This window comes from Orbicella faveolata, unplaced genomic scaffold (assembly GCF_042242905.1).
Source record: "Orbicella faveolata isolate gen_17 unplaced genomic scaffold, um_ofav_v1 contig_13, whole genome shotgun sequence".
Lineage (NCBI taxonomy): Eukaryota > Metazoa > Cnidaria > Anthozoa > Scleractinia > Merulinidae > Orbicella > Orbicella faveolata.
Window position 1 is genome coordinate 29031318 of NW_028301540.1, and position 19161 is coordinate 29050478.

Genomic DNA, 19161 nt, shown 5'->3' on the forward strand with positions numbered 1-19161 from the left:
GTTGAGGATATAGAAGATTAACACGAAATTCAAACGATGAACTTGAAAAATTTAGGCTACACCGTTCAAGATCCGCAAACCGTGTTCCTTTACCTTGTTTTCCCTTTCCATAGAGCGTGCAACCGCATACCACAGTGTAGTGAGGGCTTAGAAACCAAGGCTGCTCTGATCAACACCGCGGTCGGGCATGCGCAAATTGGTACATTTTTTGGCAGCCGCGCGCCAATTTCCCGCGCAAAAATTTAAAGGACAACATGGGAAACAACCGGTGTCACGCAAAATTTACGAAAAAAAATTGAAAAGTTCATAGAAATCTGTAAAAGGAAAAGAAAGCAGGTAAAAGGAAAACTTAAGACTTTTCAGACACAAAGTTGATTAAGTTACCGGTATTCTGTTGATTTACCATTTTGTTTTGAGCTTTACCAAAAAAGTTTATAAGTCTTAAAACCCGTGTCATGCTACAAGCCGACGGCGTAATATATTTTTATTTGTTTTTATTAATCACACGATGCGTGACGCCGGAAACGGACGACAAACGATGTGTAAAAGAAGGAAAAATGGGAGAAGAAAAAGACAATTGCAGTGATTCGACTTCGCTCAGACGAGCTGGAAAAATTTTGGCAAGGACTGAGGGATTCCATCCGGATCCTTGATTTGTCTGAAGCACAGGAACGAGATGAATCGAAACGACAAACGATGTTGATGTCCATCGTCATGGGGGCATAGCTGGCCAAAATACCGATCCCAAACCGACTGGTCTTTGACCAGGTGGGAAAATCTTTTCTAAACTACAAACCTGGGAAAAACTGGTGCACTAAATGCAAAGTCGAGGCGGACAAAAAATTCAAGGAGCACGGAAAATACATACTACGGAAAAGAAAGACCTGCAACAAGCAGAAGGTAGAACAATTTTTAACTCTCAAGTCATTTCTGTTAGCTCTCGTTGTACCGGCTAAAACATAAACAAATATATAAATAACGAGGAAAATGTCATTCATAGGATACCGATGACCCACGAAAAGAACAGTGTCATGAAAATATTTTGGCCGCCTTTTAGTTGCTCCATTGCTCGCACATGCGCAGACGTTTGACCGCTGTGTTGCTCTGATCATTGAACCCAACCCCTGAACTTTATAATAACACAACGACATATTTTTTTCTTGCAGCTCATTTTTTTATTTATTTACAATTTGTTAAGTCCTTTTTCTTTAAATATTTACAACAAGCTGGGATGGCAAGCCTTGCCATGATTCTTGATCTAACGTCAGATTCGTATGTCAACAAACAAATCTTCCCTATCAACATAAATACATATAATTGTAAACAAGAATTTGACCTGAAGATATTTTTTGGCAAGATCAACGTGCGCAAAAACTGCAAGGAACTAGTAGAATTTGCACACATGCATGTTTCAACTAAACTCTCTAGTTCTGTCCAATCACCATAGAGTAATTATTCTATGACTATACTCAAGAAAGTACGAGTGATTTGTAATTTCAGTGAGTCATACAAAGGACCTGTTTCGCGACCATAGCAATTCAACAAATTTTCCTTTTCAGACGATCAGCCCAAGCAATCAGATGCTTCTCTTGGCTATGGGGCGCTTCATCAGTACATCCACCTTTGCGTTAAGACGATGTAAGAAAGCCGTTTCCGTTAACTGATCGAAATTAGGGAACTTCGGAAAACCGCGACGACCACGGCAACGAGAACGCCACAAGACAAAAGGTTTACTAGTAATGAGCAAAACAATAGCTCTGCACGTGAGTTATAAATCTTTGTACATTTCTTTGCCGTCCTCTGCAAATCAAGAACGTGAAATGAGTAAGTTTTGCGTAGTCTGAACAATGCGAACGACGACGGGTAACTTTTCGTATTTCCATTTAAGAAGTGAACGCTGTCATTGCATATTTAGCCTAAGCACGTTTTTAGAGCCATCGACTTACTAAACAGATCTACAAATGTAGACATGTACAATTGCGAATTTCGCTGGTAAAATATAAATTCATTTTTGATTAGGTGTCGCCGTCGTCGTTGCTTGAGCTCCCTGTTATCTGGTTCAGTACACGATGAAATTCCTCCTTGTAGTAATTTAAAGAAAGATACTGGGAATATTAAGGAGATTTTCTTCATTGACACCGGCGTTTGAAACGCTTAACAAATAAGAAAATGTTTACTCAAAATGAAAGGAAATAAATATCGGGTACTATTTGGCAAGTACAACGAATAAAAGTAATTAATAAAACTCTTAGTTAACAGAATGAGTTTTTAATACCACCCACAACACAATGTTTACGTTGATGGTCGTTGATTTATCCAATTTAGGCACAATATTCCAACATTGTTTTGTGCGTATGAGACAGGGAATGGAGAAAGTTGAATAACGACTGTATTCTTCGAGAGAATTTGTCACGTCAGGTGCCCCAACGACCTTGGGTCCAATTAAAGATTCTCTTTACAGTAACTTAATTAAATAAACTATAAACTAGATTTCAACCAACCCGGCAAGGCTGTCAGTCGCTATCACTCCCGGACTCGCTTAGCTGAAGGTCTTCACCTGCATAGAAGAAAACATAGTGTCCACGAGTCAAAATTTTATTTGTCTTACCTACCCATGAGTTGTCTCTAACTACAATACCGATTCTCTCAAGCGAATTATTCAGAATTTTTCTTTCCCCTTCCTTTTTGCGTTGCGAAGCGAACTAGACTTATTAAGGTCACCGTAGTTGAGAGAAATGACGTAACACTTGTGGCCTGTAGCTAGAACCACCCCTTTGAAATCGATTTATACATATACTCATACAGAGGGAGAGGTAAAGAGAGACGTGAGCTGCGATCTGCGACTGCTCACTTGTGCTGCGTTCTTCTTTGCTTTCTTTACAACGGATTTTCGAGCAAATAAGAGACTGCTCGCAGTCTGCAACCTTCGCCGACTCCTTCAATGTTGTACTATCAGAAATATTGCTTGCAACCCCACCATTACATCCACGATGTTAATGGCCTGAGGACGATCTCATAAAGAACCCATTCATGCGAAAGCCGCGTGGGACCCTCCATAGTCAATAAATATGGGTTATTGACCAAGCGTGAGGTCAGGGTAGCTGGATATTCGCCAAGTTCTTTTTTTTTTTTTTGCGTGTTTATGGACCGAGACGAACCAGCCTTATTAGATGGCTAACTAACCACACTCGAAAACTTGTCTTCCTCGGCCATGTTCTACAACATGCAAGTTGTCGGCGTTAGGCACTTAAAACTTCTCTTGAGAGTTTGAAGTTGTCTCCCTCAACAACGTTCAAGGAGCGTTGAAGACTTCGTTGAGAAGACTTCAAACTGGCAGGCTCGTACTGTGGTGTCTAATGCCTTCACGATTTTATAAGCATTTGCACAACAGCGAATTCAGTTCTCCCTCGGAACCACAGTTTAGGGCCACAGTTCCCTATTCCCGTTTTCTTGGAAAGAATACCGCTTCCATGCCTTCATGCCATTTTGTGTTTTTACTTAAGCTTGTTGCAAAATAAATTCATGAAACTCGACAACATTTTGTTTGTTTGTTTGTTTTTGTTTTCATTCTCGTTGACAGGTACACGTTCAGTTTCCTCATTTTCCAATTCCATTGATACAGAGACCACAGGAAATCTATAACTGTCACGGAAAATATTTTCACGACACAAATTACGAAAGAAAATTTTGTTGAACGGCCTCCGCAGTCCGACAAAATTTTTCTTGCAGGACACAGCGCGTAATCCCGAGCGGGCAAGATAGCTCCATCTGGCCTGCTCGGGTAGCCAATCACAGCACAGGATTCGGTTCACCTTGCTCGCTCACGGAGTTAATAATAATATGACTAATCAACCTTTGACCAATTGCGCCATCGGTTGGAAAACGTCCACGCATTGCCTATCAAAACAGTACTGAGCTCAAGTTTGCAAAACACGCAGTTCAAATCGACTACTGATACTTCATATCTACTACAGAGGTGGAGCTTTTAAACACGCTTTTCAAACCAGAATAATAAAATTCTTATTATGATACTGTCAGGGAATCCCTAAGTCGCAAAATCTGGTTTTGAATACCATTATTATTTATAATAAAGCAATAACATCGATCTATAAATTTGGCCATCTGTTCGAGTGGAAAAACTATGAAACAAAATCGCATTGGCACAGCCCTAACTTCCGTTTATCGTATTAGCGTGATCGCCAATAAAACGATGACCCTAACATGACTCCATAATTGAGCTTAGTTTCAAATCTGTCCAAGGTAACAAACTGATGTCAAATCTTTGAATGCTTGCTTTATGAGGGGCGCTTACCATTCGACCAAAAATTCCGAAATTTCCGAAACGGGGTCAAATGGTAAGGAAATTTCAAATGTACAAAGATTTATAACGCGTGCAGAACCATTGTACGACTCATTAAACCCTTTGTTTTGCGACTTTTTCGCTGCCGTTGTGGTTTGTATAAGGTCCCTGCCGTGGTCTATACACGACTTTCATAAATGGCGGACCGCTCGGATAGATTGGTAACTATAGCATCGAAGCGAGGCTAGAAAGGCCTCGTATAAAAACATGGCGTCGCTCAAGCGATAAATTATGGTAATGTTTTCCACATCTTTGGAACACGTATAAAAAATTGGCTTGACTCTCTGTTCTTTGTACAACTCAAACTTACTTTTCTTTTGTAAATTCGTGTGTGAGAAGTGGAAAATGCCAACGCATTGCTGCGTACCTAACTGTACAAAGAAAGGTTATCGCGAAGATGACGGGAGCAAAGTCTCCTATTTTGTGTTTCCCACCGAGAAAACGCTCCGGAAGAAATGGATCCATGCCATTCGACGGGAAGAAGGGAAATACTTCACAATTAAACCCTCGACAAAAGTCTGTTCCAGGCATTTTAGGGAGTATGAACTCAAGAAATCCTTGGCCGGGAAGATGTCTTTGCGACCAAACGCTGTTCCTTCGTTGTTTTCGTGGACTCGCACTTCGCCGCGAAAGCGTAAAGCGCCAACACCACGGGAATTGGAAAGCGGAAGAGAAAGTAGCTCTATAATCAGCGACAATACAAATGAGGAAAATATCATGGACGTTTCTGACAAAGATTCCACTAGCGACACTAGCGAAGAAACGCAAGGAGATGAAGGTGACTTGACACATGAGCACGTGCTTAAAACGCCACCGAGGAAAACACCGCAAAAGGACCACGACCTAGCTGAAAGTCAAGAGCGCCGAATACATGAGCTGGAGCAGCAGATTGTTGAGTTACAAGCACAAGTTGAAGCCCTTCAACGACTAAATGAACAGCTCCAAAGTAAGCTATTTTCTGTTGATCGTTTTAAAGAAAATGACTCTGCCATTAATTTCTACACTGGTTTCCCAAACTGGGACACGTTTATTGTGGTGTTCAGATACTTAAACCCTGGATGTTCAGGCGAAAATATTACCTACTGGCTTTCATCAAAGCAAACTCCATCATCAGATACTCGTGAAATGGGAGTTACTGAGAGCAAGAGAGGCAGGAACAGAACACTGAGGCCACTCGATGAGTATTTTCTTGTCATGTGCAGACTCAGACAAGGCTTTCGTGAAGATCATCTTGGTCACCTTTTCCATGTCTCTACATCTACAGTAAGTCGAATTTTCATAACTTGGATCAATTTCATGTTTCTTAAACTAGGGCAAATTAACATCTGGCCCTCAAGGAATGTCATTGACAAGACAATGCCTGAAGATTTTAAAAAGAAATACAGCACAACACGAGTTATAATCGACTGCACGGAGATCAGGTGCCAAATGCCAAGCAGTTTGCACTTGAATAGTGAACTGTTTAGTAACTACAAGCACCACACCACCCTCAAAGGCTTAATTGGCATCTCTCCAGGGGGTGCAATCACCTTCATCAGTCAGCTTTATACCGGAAGTATTTCAGATAGAGAAATTGTTGTGAGAAGTGGACTATTGGATTTGCCTCTTGAAGAAAATGACAGTATTATGGCTGATAAGGGCTTCACAATACAAGACTTGTTGCCTTTGGGTGTTTCTTTGAACATTCCGCCCTTCCTTGGAAGTTCAAGTCAAATGCCCGCTGAAGATGTTGTTTTAACACAGGAAATTGCAAGTCTACGCATACACGTTGAACGGGCTATTAATAAAATAAAAAATTTTCACATTTGGGATGGTGTTGTGCCTCTACACCAGTTTACAGTAGTAAATCAAATGTGGGCAGTTTGTGCTATTTTATGTAATTCACAACCAAATATCATTTCTGTATGAATTCAATAAACTTTACAGCTTTTTAAATGTTTACTTTCAGATTATTCAGTCAAAGGTAATTTGCTCAAAAAGGCTTTTAAATCCAAACAATTAAGCCAGTAGCACATTCAATTCCACTAACAGAAAAGCATCAGTGTGTCCAATCTGCTCCACTTTTACTGTTTACATAACATTGTTTTCAATCTTATTTGATCCTGATTGCTTACGTAATGAAAGATCAACAAATAAATGTAAGAGTGATCATAGATATTTACTGAATTTGGGTTCACAATAAAGTCAAACAAATGTTTTGAATGACAATAATTATTATACATGTACATATGGAACCAGATTCTACATATCTCAGTGTAGTTTTCTTTTTTAAACAAACAAGCATATGTGTAAATTACATATTTTGTATTATTGTGAAATAAGAACGTTTTGAATATCAATAATACAGTCATGTACATAACCCACTGCTACATCTCTCACTGTATTATTTTTTAATGGAAACAAACAAGAATTTCTGTAAATAATTATTGTGAAATACTGTAAGAATGTTTTGAATTATCAATAATATATGTACAAATAGAACCCACTTTCACATCCCTAACTGTATTTTCTAATGGAAACAAACAAGCACTCTTGTAAACAAGCTCATGAACAAAACAAATAAACAGATGTGTTATAAATTCAGTGAAAAAAATTATTGCAAACTTTTTCTGCCTTCCTTCTGTACTTTTGCTGAAAGAATGATCAACATTAAAACTCTCCTAAAAGTCCCCCAAAAAGTTTATGTAGAACAAGACCATCATGACAAGGAGGACATAAAAAATTCACTTAACAGTCATCCTTAATGGCATGTTGAATTGTGAAAATCTGCTGCTGCAAAACTCAAAAAATGTTCAAAATAATACTGAACAAGTTTACTTCTCAGGTCCTGCCAAAAGACAGTATCAAATGCAATTCTTTCTACATACAGCCCTTTACTGGTGTACACAATGAAGTCACACCACTGGGCACCAGTGATGCCCATTTGTCCTTGCACCTGCATATAGTAGGCATGGTCTCTCTTTAGTCTGCACTGACTGTCACTTATTTTCTCCATGAAAAAACCTGGATCTGAACAGGCATCCAGCGGTGTCACATGAAATTTGGTGTGCGGACATTTCACTTCAGCTAAACCAAAGCACACTGAACATCCGAAATCCACAACTTTGGCATCTGGTGTGGCACCAAGGACCGGGAAGCTTTTCGACACCACAAGGCCACTTCTGAGGACAGAAACAGGTGTTTTTCTATTAAACATGAACTTCTGATACTCCTGTAGAGCAATGGGCTCGTATTTAATTCCATGTGCAGTGTGTTTTGATGAAAAGGGCTTGGGATGCATAAGTGACTGTGCAAAGTTTTCATGGTTCCTTTGCCTTTTTGCAATCAGCTGGAAACTTGAAGCAGTAAATCGATATTTGCGTTCTTCTTTCCATTCAGTGCAGCCTGCTTGCTCACGAGTGCCACTCTCAATTGCATGAATTTTGTCTTCATCGACTGTTAAATTTGCCAGGAGTGATTTCTCTCCATCAGTCAGTACTCGAGGTACAGCCATATCAGCTTCATTGGAGAGAGGAAATCGTGGATAGGTGGCAATGTTTGTGACAGGAATATTATTTCTGGGAACAGCAGTTAGGTCAGCTTCGGCAGAAAAATTTGACTCAGTGAACGAAGCTTGATAGCTCAAAAATGAACCAACAGGGCTCTTGCCAAACTTTGTGTCCACAACTTGAGCCTTTTCATTATTTAACATTTGAGCAAAACCCATGTTGGCATCAACTTCTGCTAGTTCAGTCTTAAAATGATGTTCGTGGTTCTCATCATACTCTTGCTGCTTGCGAGCTTCATAAAGAGTACACTTCACACCATCACGTGAAGTGCTTGGCTCATCCAGCTTTGTTTTTTTGACATTTACTTCCATTACAGGCTGGCGTACAATGTTTTCTCCACCACCCTTTTTGTGCCACTTCTGCAGTTGTGATGTGCATGCCACAGAGGGATTCTCATCATGTTCGTCACGCAAATCCTTAGTTGTTTTCGCTTCATATAAAGTGAATTTGCATACCTTGAGCATGAGCGCCGAAATGTGGTTGCAAAATCCGACTTTGCCAGCAACACAGGTGCAACTTGAATGTAAAACATCACCCTTTATGATGCACAAAGCAAGCTTCAGTTGATGTGGAGGATCATTTTTCCGAAAGCTGTGATAACACTTAGCTTTAAAATAAAAGCGCTGCTGGTCACTCGCTGCCATTATTTCGTGGAGATATTCGTCTTCCAGAAATGTCTTAGCTTTTCGTAAAGTGGTTGGCACAGAATGGTGATCTTTATTACCAATGTTTTTACCAGTTCTTGCAATATGCTCGTTCATTTCTGCTCTGGTGAACACTGGCAATTTCGACAGTGAATTACTCCATCCTTCTGTTGGATAATCGACTGAACTCGGGGTTTTGTCACCTTGCAACTGTGATGCATCCTTGCTTGATTCACTTCGATTTCGTTGCTGTTTTCTCTTCGTATACAGCCCATTTGGATCAGGATCCACAATATTTTTATCTCTTCTTGTTTCAATGTACTGCTCAACTCTAAAAAAGAGGAGAATTATCAGGAACACGTTATGTGAAAGACGGTAGATCGAAGACGGGAAGGTATGTTAACAAAAGAGTGTACCGTAAAGTATAGTAATATTTCTCACCTTTTCACAAGCTCCGCTTTGGTCTTAAGGCCTTTTCCTGGGTCACCTCTGCACCGCAGCCAAAACTTAAGCTCTTCGTTTTTTAATTCGCTTGGTTTCCGTCCAGATAACGAAGCTCCTGGTACGTCATCTTCTGTTAAAACAGCTACATTTGTCGAAGTTGTTGACATGTCGGCCATGTTCGCGTGTTTCCTCGAGGCCTTTCTAGCCTCGCTCTGATGTTAGTAGTTACCATTCCGTCCGAGCGGTCCGCCATTTATGAAAGTCGTGTATAAAAAGTCGCGACGTCGACATATCAGTGTTCTGTTTGCTTCTATATTTGCGATTTAAACCTCGAAGTCATTGAAATATTCCAAGCGAACAAAACTGTGCCGCTTGTCGTTTTCCACACTGGAAAAGTCTGTACCTTTCGCCCATGGAAATTTCCGGAAATTCACACCGGAATTTTTGGTCGAATGGAAGCGCCCGAGTACACTGTAACCAATCTGGTGACCAATGAGATTCTGTTACGTAAAATTCACGTGACCAAACTCTTAAAACAAGCCCTGCACAACGAAACCTTATCAAATGTAGGAACTTACTGTGTAACGACAAATGTGTTTCCCGGATAAATTAAGCATCTAATACGCACAGAAGCAGGAATACATGGACGTTATTTGTCTGGCCAAGTTCTGCACGGTCGAACAATATTTCAAAGATCTTTCACGCCTGGTTTCAACAACAGCAAGATCAATTATTTGATATGTCTGCTCAGCCTAGACGGGGGCGCCACGAAGAAATTCATCGATATGGATTCCAGAGATACAACGCTGGCAACATGAACACTACAGGAACACGTGCTGTTGACTCAAAACAAGCACGCTCGCGGCGGCCATTTTTTCAAGAATCCGAAAGACAAAGAACACGTAGAAGAACACGAAGGCACCTTCTAACGCATCCCAGCGAAGCCTGGGGTGTTGAGGTTCTTTACACCAACGACGTCTTCGAGGCAGAAAACTGGCTGAGGGAGCATATCACAGCTTGCTCTGCCAGGGTTGTCGGCTTTGATATCGAGTGGAGGCCACAGTTCGTAAGCAAAAGAGATGGCGGCACCGAAAACCAAACGGCCGTACTACAATTAGGAGTCGAGGCATCTTGTTTAGTTTTACATATTTTCCATATGAACGAGTTGCCAAGGTTGCTCATTTCAATTCTAGGAGATGAAAATATCTTAAAAGTTGGTGTGGGCATCGAGGAAGACGCCTCAAAACTAAGAAGGCATAGAGGTTTGGTCTGCGAAGGAATGACTGACATTCAAAAGATGGTTCAGACTACAGAGCGCGGGCAGCAATTTGGACTGAAAGCACTAGCACAACGCTTTCTTGGTATCGAACTCGAAAAATCCAAGAGGATAACCATGAGCAACTGGGAAAACTTCCCTCTAACGTTAAGACAGATTGAATACGCTGCTCTAGATGCTTGGGCTGGAGTGAAAACTTACCACGCTATTGTTCAATTTCAACAAGGCACATCGTCACAGTCTCCTGCTGTGTCCTATATACATGTATTGGCTTATCCGCTTCTCATTTTGTTTTTCCTTTTTGTTTTCTCAGCGCTTAATATCACGTAAAAAGTTGGAATGAATCCCATTGCAGCTCAATCTGATAACAATTTCTGCCTGCGGGCATTGGCCGTTTACCCCCTCCCTTCTAGAGGGATGGATGATGAATGGAGCCCTTTATTTAAATACGGCATTTTATCAATTAAAATAAGTGGGTACTCCTTATATGGGCTGTATACACTGTAGGGAGGCAGGGAAAGATAAATTTTGACTGAATTTTGGCCAGTTAAACAGAAAATATTTCCGCCTACTTTGCTTGTTGAGGGCAAAGTCAATCAAAATATTCCAGAAGATTACCTGATTACCTATCAGTCATAATCTTATTATTTCCTTGTTTTACTTGGTACCATGCAGTTACATGCGCTAGCCTGTATCACAGACGGAAATTTACCTGTAAATAACCCGCGATAGGTAGTGTAAACATGGTGATGAAACCAGAACTTACATGTAGAATACATGTGATTGTACTTTTAGATACTAAGTAGTAAAACTAGATAGAACGCTAGATAGTTCTGGAAGAGTGCTTATACTTACAGAGTGTGTTGAAACCTTCTTTCTTGGTCAAAATATCTTTTTGATCCATCTATTGAAAACAATAACAAGTGGTTATGAGAAAAATGAAATTTTCAGGTCTGAGACAAACAGTTCCCCCGCCCCTTCCTGCACCACCATGACACCCACACACACAAATAGATGGGATGCTCAACTCTGGCCCGTCCCATAAATTAACTACATGTACACTGTAGTCCCTAACCATTTCTACACTGTGAAGGTGAATTAATCAACATGACACAAGCGTGGGACAAAGAAAAAGTTCTGAGTCCCCGACAGGAATCGAACCCATGACCTCCCAAACACCAGGTGGGCGCTCTATCCACTGAGCTATGAGAACTCATGGAGAGCAAGGTCATTTAACTGAGTTCATATATGACAGGTGTCCTGCATACTGCTAGGATCAATGCTATCGAATTCATCGTGAGTAGTGATAAGTTAATAAAGATGGTGAATTTTAAGCTCGGTAATGAAATGTGAAGGTGAATTAATCAACATGACAGGAACGTGGGACAAAGAAAAAATTCTGAGTCCCCGACACTTTTGTAGATGGAGGCACTGCCAGAGTTATGTGTCTTAGTGAAGAACACAGCGAGGACTCCAACCTGGAACTGTTGATATGGATCTGGAGTCAAGCAGACTAACAACTAGAAAATCCTGTCTCTGTCAATGGACCAATTTCGATATGTTAAAATTCAGCCTAAAGCAATAGACCTCAGTACGAAGCTCTGGAAAATAACTACACAGTTTGTGGGGCTTATTCCCTGGAGCCCTGCACTGAGGTCTATTGCGTTAGGCTGAATTTTTAATATATCGAAATTGGTCTATTCATTTTTGGAGGGTTCCCCCAAAACCAAATTATTAATATGTACAGTAAGTGACAAAAAAGCTAAGAGAGCCAAGTCTCTGGAACACATTATGATAACCCAACCATGACACAAACTCAGAATTAGCCCAGCAACCCTTTAAATCAATACTATTCAGGTTGCTTCATTTGCAGCATTTCAAACTGCCAGTTAATGATACTTTTGAATGATCTAATTGATGTTCTAATGCTATTGTGCATAAATGTAAATTACGACTTTACTGAAAGCAAAATATTAAAATTAAGCCTAAGCTTCAGGGATTTCATTAACGACTTCAGCACAAGGGCAACTGGTTTTTACAGTCGGGCAAAACTATTTGAGCTGAACTTCTTTTTAAGAAAGACTTTCCATTACATGATCACACCGGGCAGGCAAAATGGTCCTCACTACCGGTCAGTTTGCCCAGTGCCTGGCCCTTTTTGAAACCCCTGAAGCCTAAAGGCATTCTTTGGCTCAATTCCAATTAAATGTAAATGTACATGTATACACATAACAAATGTACTTGTACTGTGAGCAGAACATGACTCACAGTAGTCAAACTGGGCATCACTTCACTGAATGAAATGTTTAATATGAAAAATTAATAGAAGTCTTGCAATGAAAGCAAAATGTTGCAAGTCAGCAGAAGTTGTAAGTTTAATCAAGTTTTATTTAATTATGCGGAACGCGAGCTTGTCAAATGGTGAATACTTACGCTGGTCATTAGGCTGTTAAGCTTTTCAACATCTTTCTCATCAACCTCATCATCATCTTCATTTTCACCCTTTTCCGAGTCTGAACTATCACTAGATGAAGAGGAGCCAGAATCTGATTCAGCAGCGACAGCGGTTGCGTCTTCAGGCTTGGAGCTGATCTCCTAAATTACAGAATGAAAGCACTGCCATATTACACATCATCGATCAGATTCAGGCTATCCTGAAGCAGTAACCAACTGGTTTCTTTGGTATCAATATTGCTGATGGCAAATCATGAATGTCAGAGTCTGGGTTATGTTGTACCCCATACTACTTCCTAGTGGCCCTCCAGTTCAGTTTCAGTGGCATGAGGCAAAAAGAAATTAAAATTCCTTTTCACAGCTACAAGTATAACCCAACAACCCAACAACCTCAACATCACCTCCCACTGCCCCACCCCCCGATAGGCTGTTGTTAGTCCATCACAGGGTTCACCAGAATGGACAGTTTTTCAGAGATCAACATGATGTCATACCTGAGAACTTGTCACAGAAGGAGGAGTTGCATTCTTGACTGGCGATGTTTGTTTTGTCGTCTTGTTTTCCACTGGTTTCTTCTTGGTTTTGGTTTTGTTTTTCTGAGATTTTGTGAGTGTCGCAGTTGAAGGAGTCACAGGTAGCTTCACTGGTTTGGAGGACTGATTTGAAGACCTTACAAAAACACAAGAAAGTTGTTTACATAGTAAGGAAGATCCCTTAATAGCCAGGATATAGAAGTTTCAAGTGTTTAAAAGTGTTTTCAAGACAGCTTAAAATATCTTCAGTAGGTGATCAGCTATAAATTAATAACAATTTTGGTACTTGGATAAAGTGAGGCATCCTATGTTGTAATCAATAATCTATAAATAGATCATTTTTATTTCAATGCATCATTTTAAAACCCTCCAAAAAGAGTTGGTTGAAGTTATTAATGTTTAAGAAAACAATATCCACTTAGAACAAAATCAAACAAATTTAGGGACAACGTCTGACTCACAAGTTGATATCAAGTATATATTACCTAACTTTCTTGAGTTGCGGAATAGCTGACTCAATTCTCTCCAAAGTAAATGTCTGAAGGAATTTGAAAAAAAAAGAAAAGGTTATTACTTAATGGTGAAGAAATAAATATAATAAAGTACAATCTGTTGTAGTCTGGAAGTAATAAATTATTACAAGCATGATACAGCCTGTACATGTTCATTTGCTGCGGTTAAATGACAATAAATTCATATGAGACAAAAAATAAATAAATAAATAAATAAATAAACATCCATTTTCCATGTACCAGGGATGCTGCTAGCAATAACAAAATTGTCACCAATAAATATTCAGTTTGATTTAGAAAATTTAGCCCAAAGTAAATACACCTACTGACTGGTTTAAAATTGTGTTTCTGTTACTTGAAAGAAACACAAAACTAGCACGAGCTGTTCACATACTGATAGCACAAGCAAAGAGAATAAATTTACGATTTGATGATTGAAGTAAACAAGTTGTTTTCTTGTTTTCATTGCAGAATTTTTTGAAAGAAATAATAACCATGTTCTCTGTGTGGCTATCAAGTTATCAATTAAACACTCGTATAAGTTTGGGAAAAGTTGAAAAAGCTGTGGAAACACTTTGCTTTTCGGCTCGTGTTAAGGCCTTTCCCACAGCATTTCTCATTCTCCCAAACTTCCACTTGTGTTATTAGACATGACACATTTTTTTTTTGCTATTTCTTAATGTAATTTTATGAAGAGAAACTAGTTTTGACATTTAACAAGTTATCTATTACTGAAGTCCACAAAGAATCACACACTAAGTCAGCTTTCTCACTGAATCTGCAAGGAGATACATGTAGCAAGAACTGATGTTTACACTTGTTAAAAAACTTAACTGACCAAATTATTTTTTATATAAACATATATTTTGAGCCTACTATACAATACCTTTTTGTCTTTGTCCACCACCAAAATAAATTCCTTTGTGCAGCTCCTTTTTGAGCCACGATAAACAGTGTTACTAGAATCCTATATGTAAAACAAAACAACAACAACAAAAAAGCAAAATAAACGATTATACAGCAGAAAAATGTTATCTCAAACTTGGTCACCTCTTGGTTATCCCCACTCATCTCGAAGGTAAGTAATTTTCTCTTAAACCCTTACTACCTGAAACTTATTTTCATTTTCCTTACAAGTTTGAGATCAGGGCCTGGTTCAGCTAACCCAGGATTAGCAATAATTTTAATTTAAATTTAACTTGTAACTTTTCTGGTGAAATTTCTTGTTTATATCTTGTTTGTCCTTCAGTTTAAATAATCTCAAACTAAGTGAAACGCATTTTATACAAGAAAAATTAATACCTTTGTTAACATTTCTCACTGAGTTAACATCAACAAGTTTTCAAACAAATGGCCCAAGGGTTCAATTGTAAAATGAGAACCAAAGTAATTTAGTTTGCCCTTCCTTCACTCCCCTGTAGACTAATTGCATGCATGCATGGTAATCACCAACAAGTCATACATCGCCTAAAATGATGACTGATCTCAGGCAGCATGTTTAAATTTTCTTAAAGAAACAAAATAAGAGAAAGAAAGAAAGAAAATTTTAGTTTAGTACAGTACCTGTACATGAGGCACAGTGACAGTGATCTCATTTGTATCACCTACAACAAGTTCTGCTGGTCTTGTGGTGTCTACTGATGCAGGCTTGAAGTCATCTGTCAAGTACATCAAGTACAGTGAAGGAAGTTTGTATCATATGATAAAGTGTATGAATTCAATGAGTCACTTTCAAAGGAATAATAAACCTTTGCTTCCCCTAAAGCTAAAGGGGCAATATGTGTTGTACATATGTCCGGAATTATGCAAACTGGTTTTTATGAAAACTAGACTGGGCTGCTCAAGCATTTTGTTTCACACCAGAGAACTCCAAAGTAGATGATGTAAAAACATAATTAACGGAATGTCAGTCTTTTTTTTTTTTTTCACTCTCTTGTCTTCCTTTTTGTAAGTTTCTATTGTTTTTTTAAGCCTTTAGGAGACTAAAAATCAAAAACTAATTAGTGTGTAGCTCAGAGTCAGATAAGTACAAAGGAATACATTTTTCATTAACAGGGTTTTCATAAATCCAGTCATACATATTTATATGCACATGTACATGTGACTTCAGAAGTTTTATTTACCGTAGCGTACATGTTGTACACTGTAGGTCAAAATGAAATTCAGATTAAAAAATGAAATTCCTTTGTCTCTTAACCCTAATTATTCATGGATCATGAGTAATTAGGGTTACAAGACAAAGGAAATTGAGAATCAAACTAGGTGAAAATAATTTTAACCTGAATTTCATTTTGACCTACAGCTGTACAACATTATGTCTACATGTTGGTTGTGTACTGGCATTTGAAAGCACCTCAGTATATCTTCCATGGACTGGTATTCAATAGGCCATTCCAAAATTGTGAGGGAGCTGGGGCAAGTTTCAAATTTTAACCAATTGATAAACTGACACCACCACATGAAAGATCACATTGAGAGTAGTCATTTGACCAAGTTTCATGCTTTTAGGGTGAACAGAGACTAAGTTATAGACCAAATGTCTCCAATGATGAGACAGCATCCCCAAAGCCATGTAAACTTTTAAATTTTTTTATGATTTCTGTGCTAATCTTAAAAATAGGCAAACATACATGATTTTCATCTCAGCTTCTCTCAAATGGTAGATGAATGACGGCATTTTACAGTTGTCACAAATTGAGCATCAACTGCTTTGGTATGCATTACTATACTTCCTGATTGGCTTAAAAATCCCACCATTCTCAGCCAAATAGAACCAAAACCAAACACAACTCATTCATGAATACACTTTTTCCCCCACAGTGACGGCTTCATGTCTTGTTTGGTTCACTGGATTTTCAGTGTTCATTGTGACTGACTAGAGTGTTATACAATTTAGTGTTGCACCTGCAATGCACCCAGGCTATCAAAGGTAAATTTCAGCCAGATATTTGGTTTAGTTGCAGGCAATCTCATTCACTGAGAATATAATCTCTTAGTTCCAGTTTTTCGTTTTTCCCAGAGCATGCACAGGGTGTTTGATCACTGCCAACCAAAAGTGCACTGCTTTTGCAACAAAATTGATTTTTACGTACAGGTAAGTACATGTATGTGTACTGCTTTTTCCACACCACACACATACACCAGGTGTCTTAAAATCAAAGACCCTTAAGATCCCCTAAGACCCCAAAACTTGAAAACAAAGATCCCTATTTTTTTAGATTTCTGTTTTTTTGGTGGAGGGTACTCCCCTCCTCAGTACCCCCCAAAAAATCACCTTTTTCTGAGGTAGGGGATCGAGGGGAGGCCATTCTTGTAATTTTTCATACAATCAGAACAGTTTGAATTAAAAGTTAAGTCTCCTGTTTGTAATCTCTCTTCTTTTTGTCACCTCCCCCCCAAATTGTCTTTTTCTGAGGGGAAGGGGTGGAGTTTTAAAATATGTACCACCCTCCGCTCTTTAATCTCCTGTAGAGAGCACAAGGTTGACAAACTGACAACTGTACTGTTCTCCCCCTTGCCCCAGTACTCCCTCCTTTTTCCTTCCACCCGTCCTAAAAAACTTGTCTTTTTCGAAGGGGGTGGGAGTGGGACGGGAGAGGGAATTTGAAACTAGCCTCAAATATAAACTAAATCATTTCCCCGGAAATCGTTGAGCCATGTCCAGATCTTTTTCGGAAATCACAAGTGAAATCATTACCTTTCAATTACGTTGTTGAAATTCCCTTGATACATGACTTTCGAAAAGCACATTAATCTCTTGGCTTGAGTTATCAATCAATTGATTTATTGAGGTCAATGCGAGGGATGAGGTTACCCACCGAATCTTGAATTCCAGGGAGAGGAGTAACACTCCCCTACCCCCCCCCCCCAAAAAAATAAATGTAAAAAAATGGGGGTCTTTGATTTCAAGTTTTGGGGTCTTAGGGGGTCTTCGGGGTCTTTATTTTCAAGACACCCCACATACACCTAGGAATGGCAGATTGTGAGAAAATCAACAACAGTTTGTACTTGAATACAAGCTTTTCGTCATATTTGCTTAAAAATTGGATAAGTTTTTTCACCTCATATTAGGACACCTGTACGTTAAGCTTATAAAAATAAGTTATCTTAGCAAAGTAAGCTTATATTATATGCAGCAAGCAAAACTAATTTTTTAAGGAGTATACCTTTAAAATAAGAAATATTAAAAGTACGGAAACAATCACATTGCCGTCACTGAAGAGAGGTTGAGCTTAAATTAACAGACTGAACGCTAGCAAACTTAATGTAAATGTTACAAGCTTATTTTCAGTAGCGCAGCTGCCATCATTGGCCCGAGTCTTGTTGCGTAGTTGCGTCGCGAATCTTTAAGCTTATAAAGTAACAAAATCAAGCTTACATCGTATTGTGTGAAAGGCTGTTTTTGGTCCTCCCTTTGAATGAAAGCTACTTCCAAGTTTCAGTTCGAATTCGCGATTGCTATTGAATGGAAAATCCAATTCATTCTCGTCTGGTTGGGCCGCCATTTTGAAAATGTACTAACAACAGCCTGCAATGTACTTTGCAGCATTTACCCAGAGGCCAGTAAATACTTCATATATGATACGTATTCCGAGTGGCCATGTATCACCTGGATTGTCTTTATATGAAGTACCTACCTAACAGGTTAATTATAAAATCAAGATGGCGGCTGGATGTATGTTTTGGAAAAGACATCCTGTCCTGTTATCAGGTCTTTTTCCAGGCACCACAGCTAGTTTGCAACGAAACAAGCAAGTAATGTGCAGGTCGTGATGTCAAAAACAGTCAGCTTGTAAAATCTTTCGTCGTTTTTAATGGCGCTTGAACATACTGGCGGGAATTCGTGTTTGGCTTCAACCCCTTGCGATCAGGAAGAAAAATGCGAAGCTGTTCGTGTAACATGCCTCCTTATTGAGCCGTTTTATGGCGGATCACATAAGCAACTGGTCGATTTACTGGCGAAGGAAATCCCAAGCTGTAAACTGCACTGCTTACCAGCAAAGAAATGGCACTGGAGAATGAGAACAAGCGCGTTGTACTTCGTTCAGAATATTCCTTTCGGAACCAGTTACAAGTGAGTCTCACAACAGAGAGATCTTGGTTCAGATCTGTATCGTTAATTAGCTAGCCCTTGCAGCCTCTTTAGAGCAAAACTAGCATGTAAAAGAGCAGTATGGGGGGGGGGGGTAACCGGTTTGGGGGGGTACTTTGTAAGTTAGTGTGCTGCTGGGACACTGAAAACGTTTTTAGACCATGTTCAGCTTGATTTTGCAATCCTCTTCTTCCCTCTTGGCACCAAAAATCTGTACCCTATCCCAGACTAGCTATTTTCCATCCAAAACCATTATCACTACCAGATCTGTCACAAATCTTTCGCAGATTTTGCCCGG

The 19161-nt window shown here is 39.3% G+C and overlaps 4 protein-coding genes across 4 annotated transcripts; 2 read left to right on the forward strand and 2 right to left on the reverse strand.

The window, feature by feature from the left end:
* Window positions 1–1152: 1152 nt before the first annotated feature.
* Window positions 1153–18332, reverse strand: LOC110045084 (uncharacterized). Its single transcript, XM_020750682.2, has 9 exons — window positions 18150–18332; window positions 15335–15429; window positions 14658–14738; window positions 13745–13797; window positions 13221–13395; window positions 12706–12867; window positions 11128–11176; window positions 2502–2557; window positions 1153–1800 (listed from the first exon to the last, which is right to left on the reverse strand). The coding sequence occupies exons 1-8, from the start codon at window positions 18274–18276 to the stop codon at window positions 2514–2516; spliced, it is 786 nt and encodes a 261-aa protein (XP_020606341.2). The 5' UTR covers window positions 18277–18332; the 3' UTR covers window positions 1153–1800; window positions 2502–2513.
* LOC149115903 (uncharacterized) lies at window positions 2683–9372 on the reverse strand. Its single transcript, XM_089285977.1, has 2 exons — window positions 8994–9372; window positions 2683–8883 (listed from the first exon to the last, which is right to left on the reverse strand). The coding sequence occupies exons 1-2, from the start codon at window positions 9170–9172 to the stop codon at window positions 7101–7103; spliced, it is 1962 nt and encodes a 653-aa protein (XP_089142103.1). The 5' UTR covers window positions 9173–9372; the 3' UTR covers window positions 2683–7100.
* Window positions 4706–6953, forward strand: LOC149115904 (uncharacterized). The gene has a single exon (XM_089285986.1). The coding sequence runs from the start codon at window positions 4706–4708 to the stop codon at window positions 6266–6268; it is 1563 nt and encodes a 520-aa protein (XP_089142112.1). The 3' UTR covers window positions 6269–6953.
* LOC110045083 (uncharacterized) lies at window positions 9546–11098 on the forward strand. Its single transcript, XM_020750681.2, has one exon. It carries the CDS (start codon window positions 9736–9738, stop codon window positions 10600–10602), a length of 867 nt encoding a protein of 288 aa, XP_020606340.2. The 5' UTR covers window positions 9546–9735; the 3' UTR covers window positions 10603–11098.
* Window positions 18333–19161: the final 829 nt, after the last annotated feature.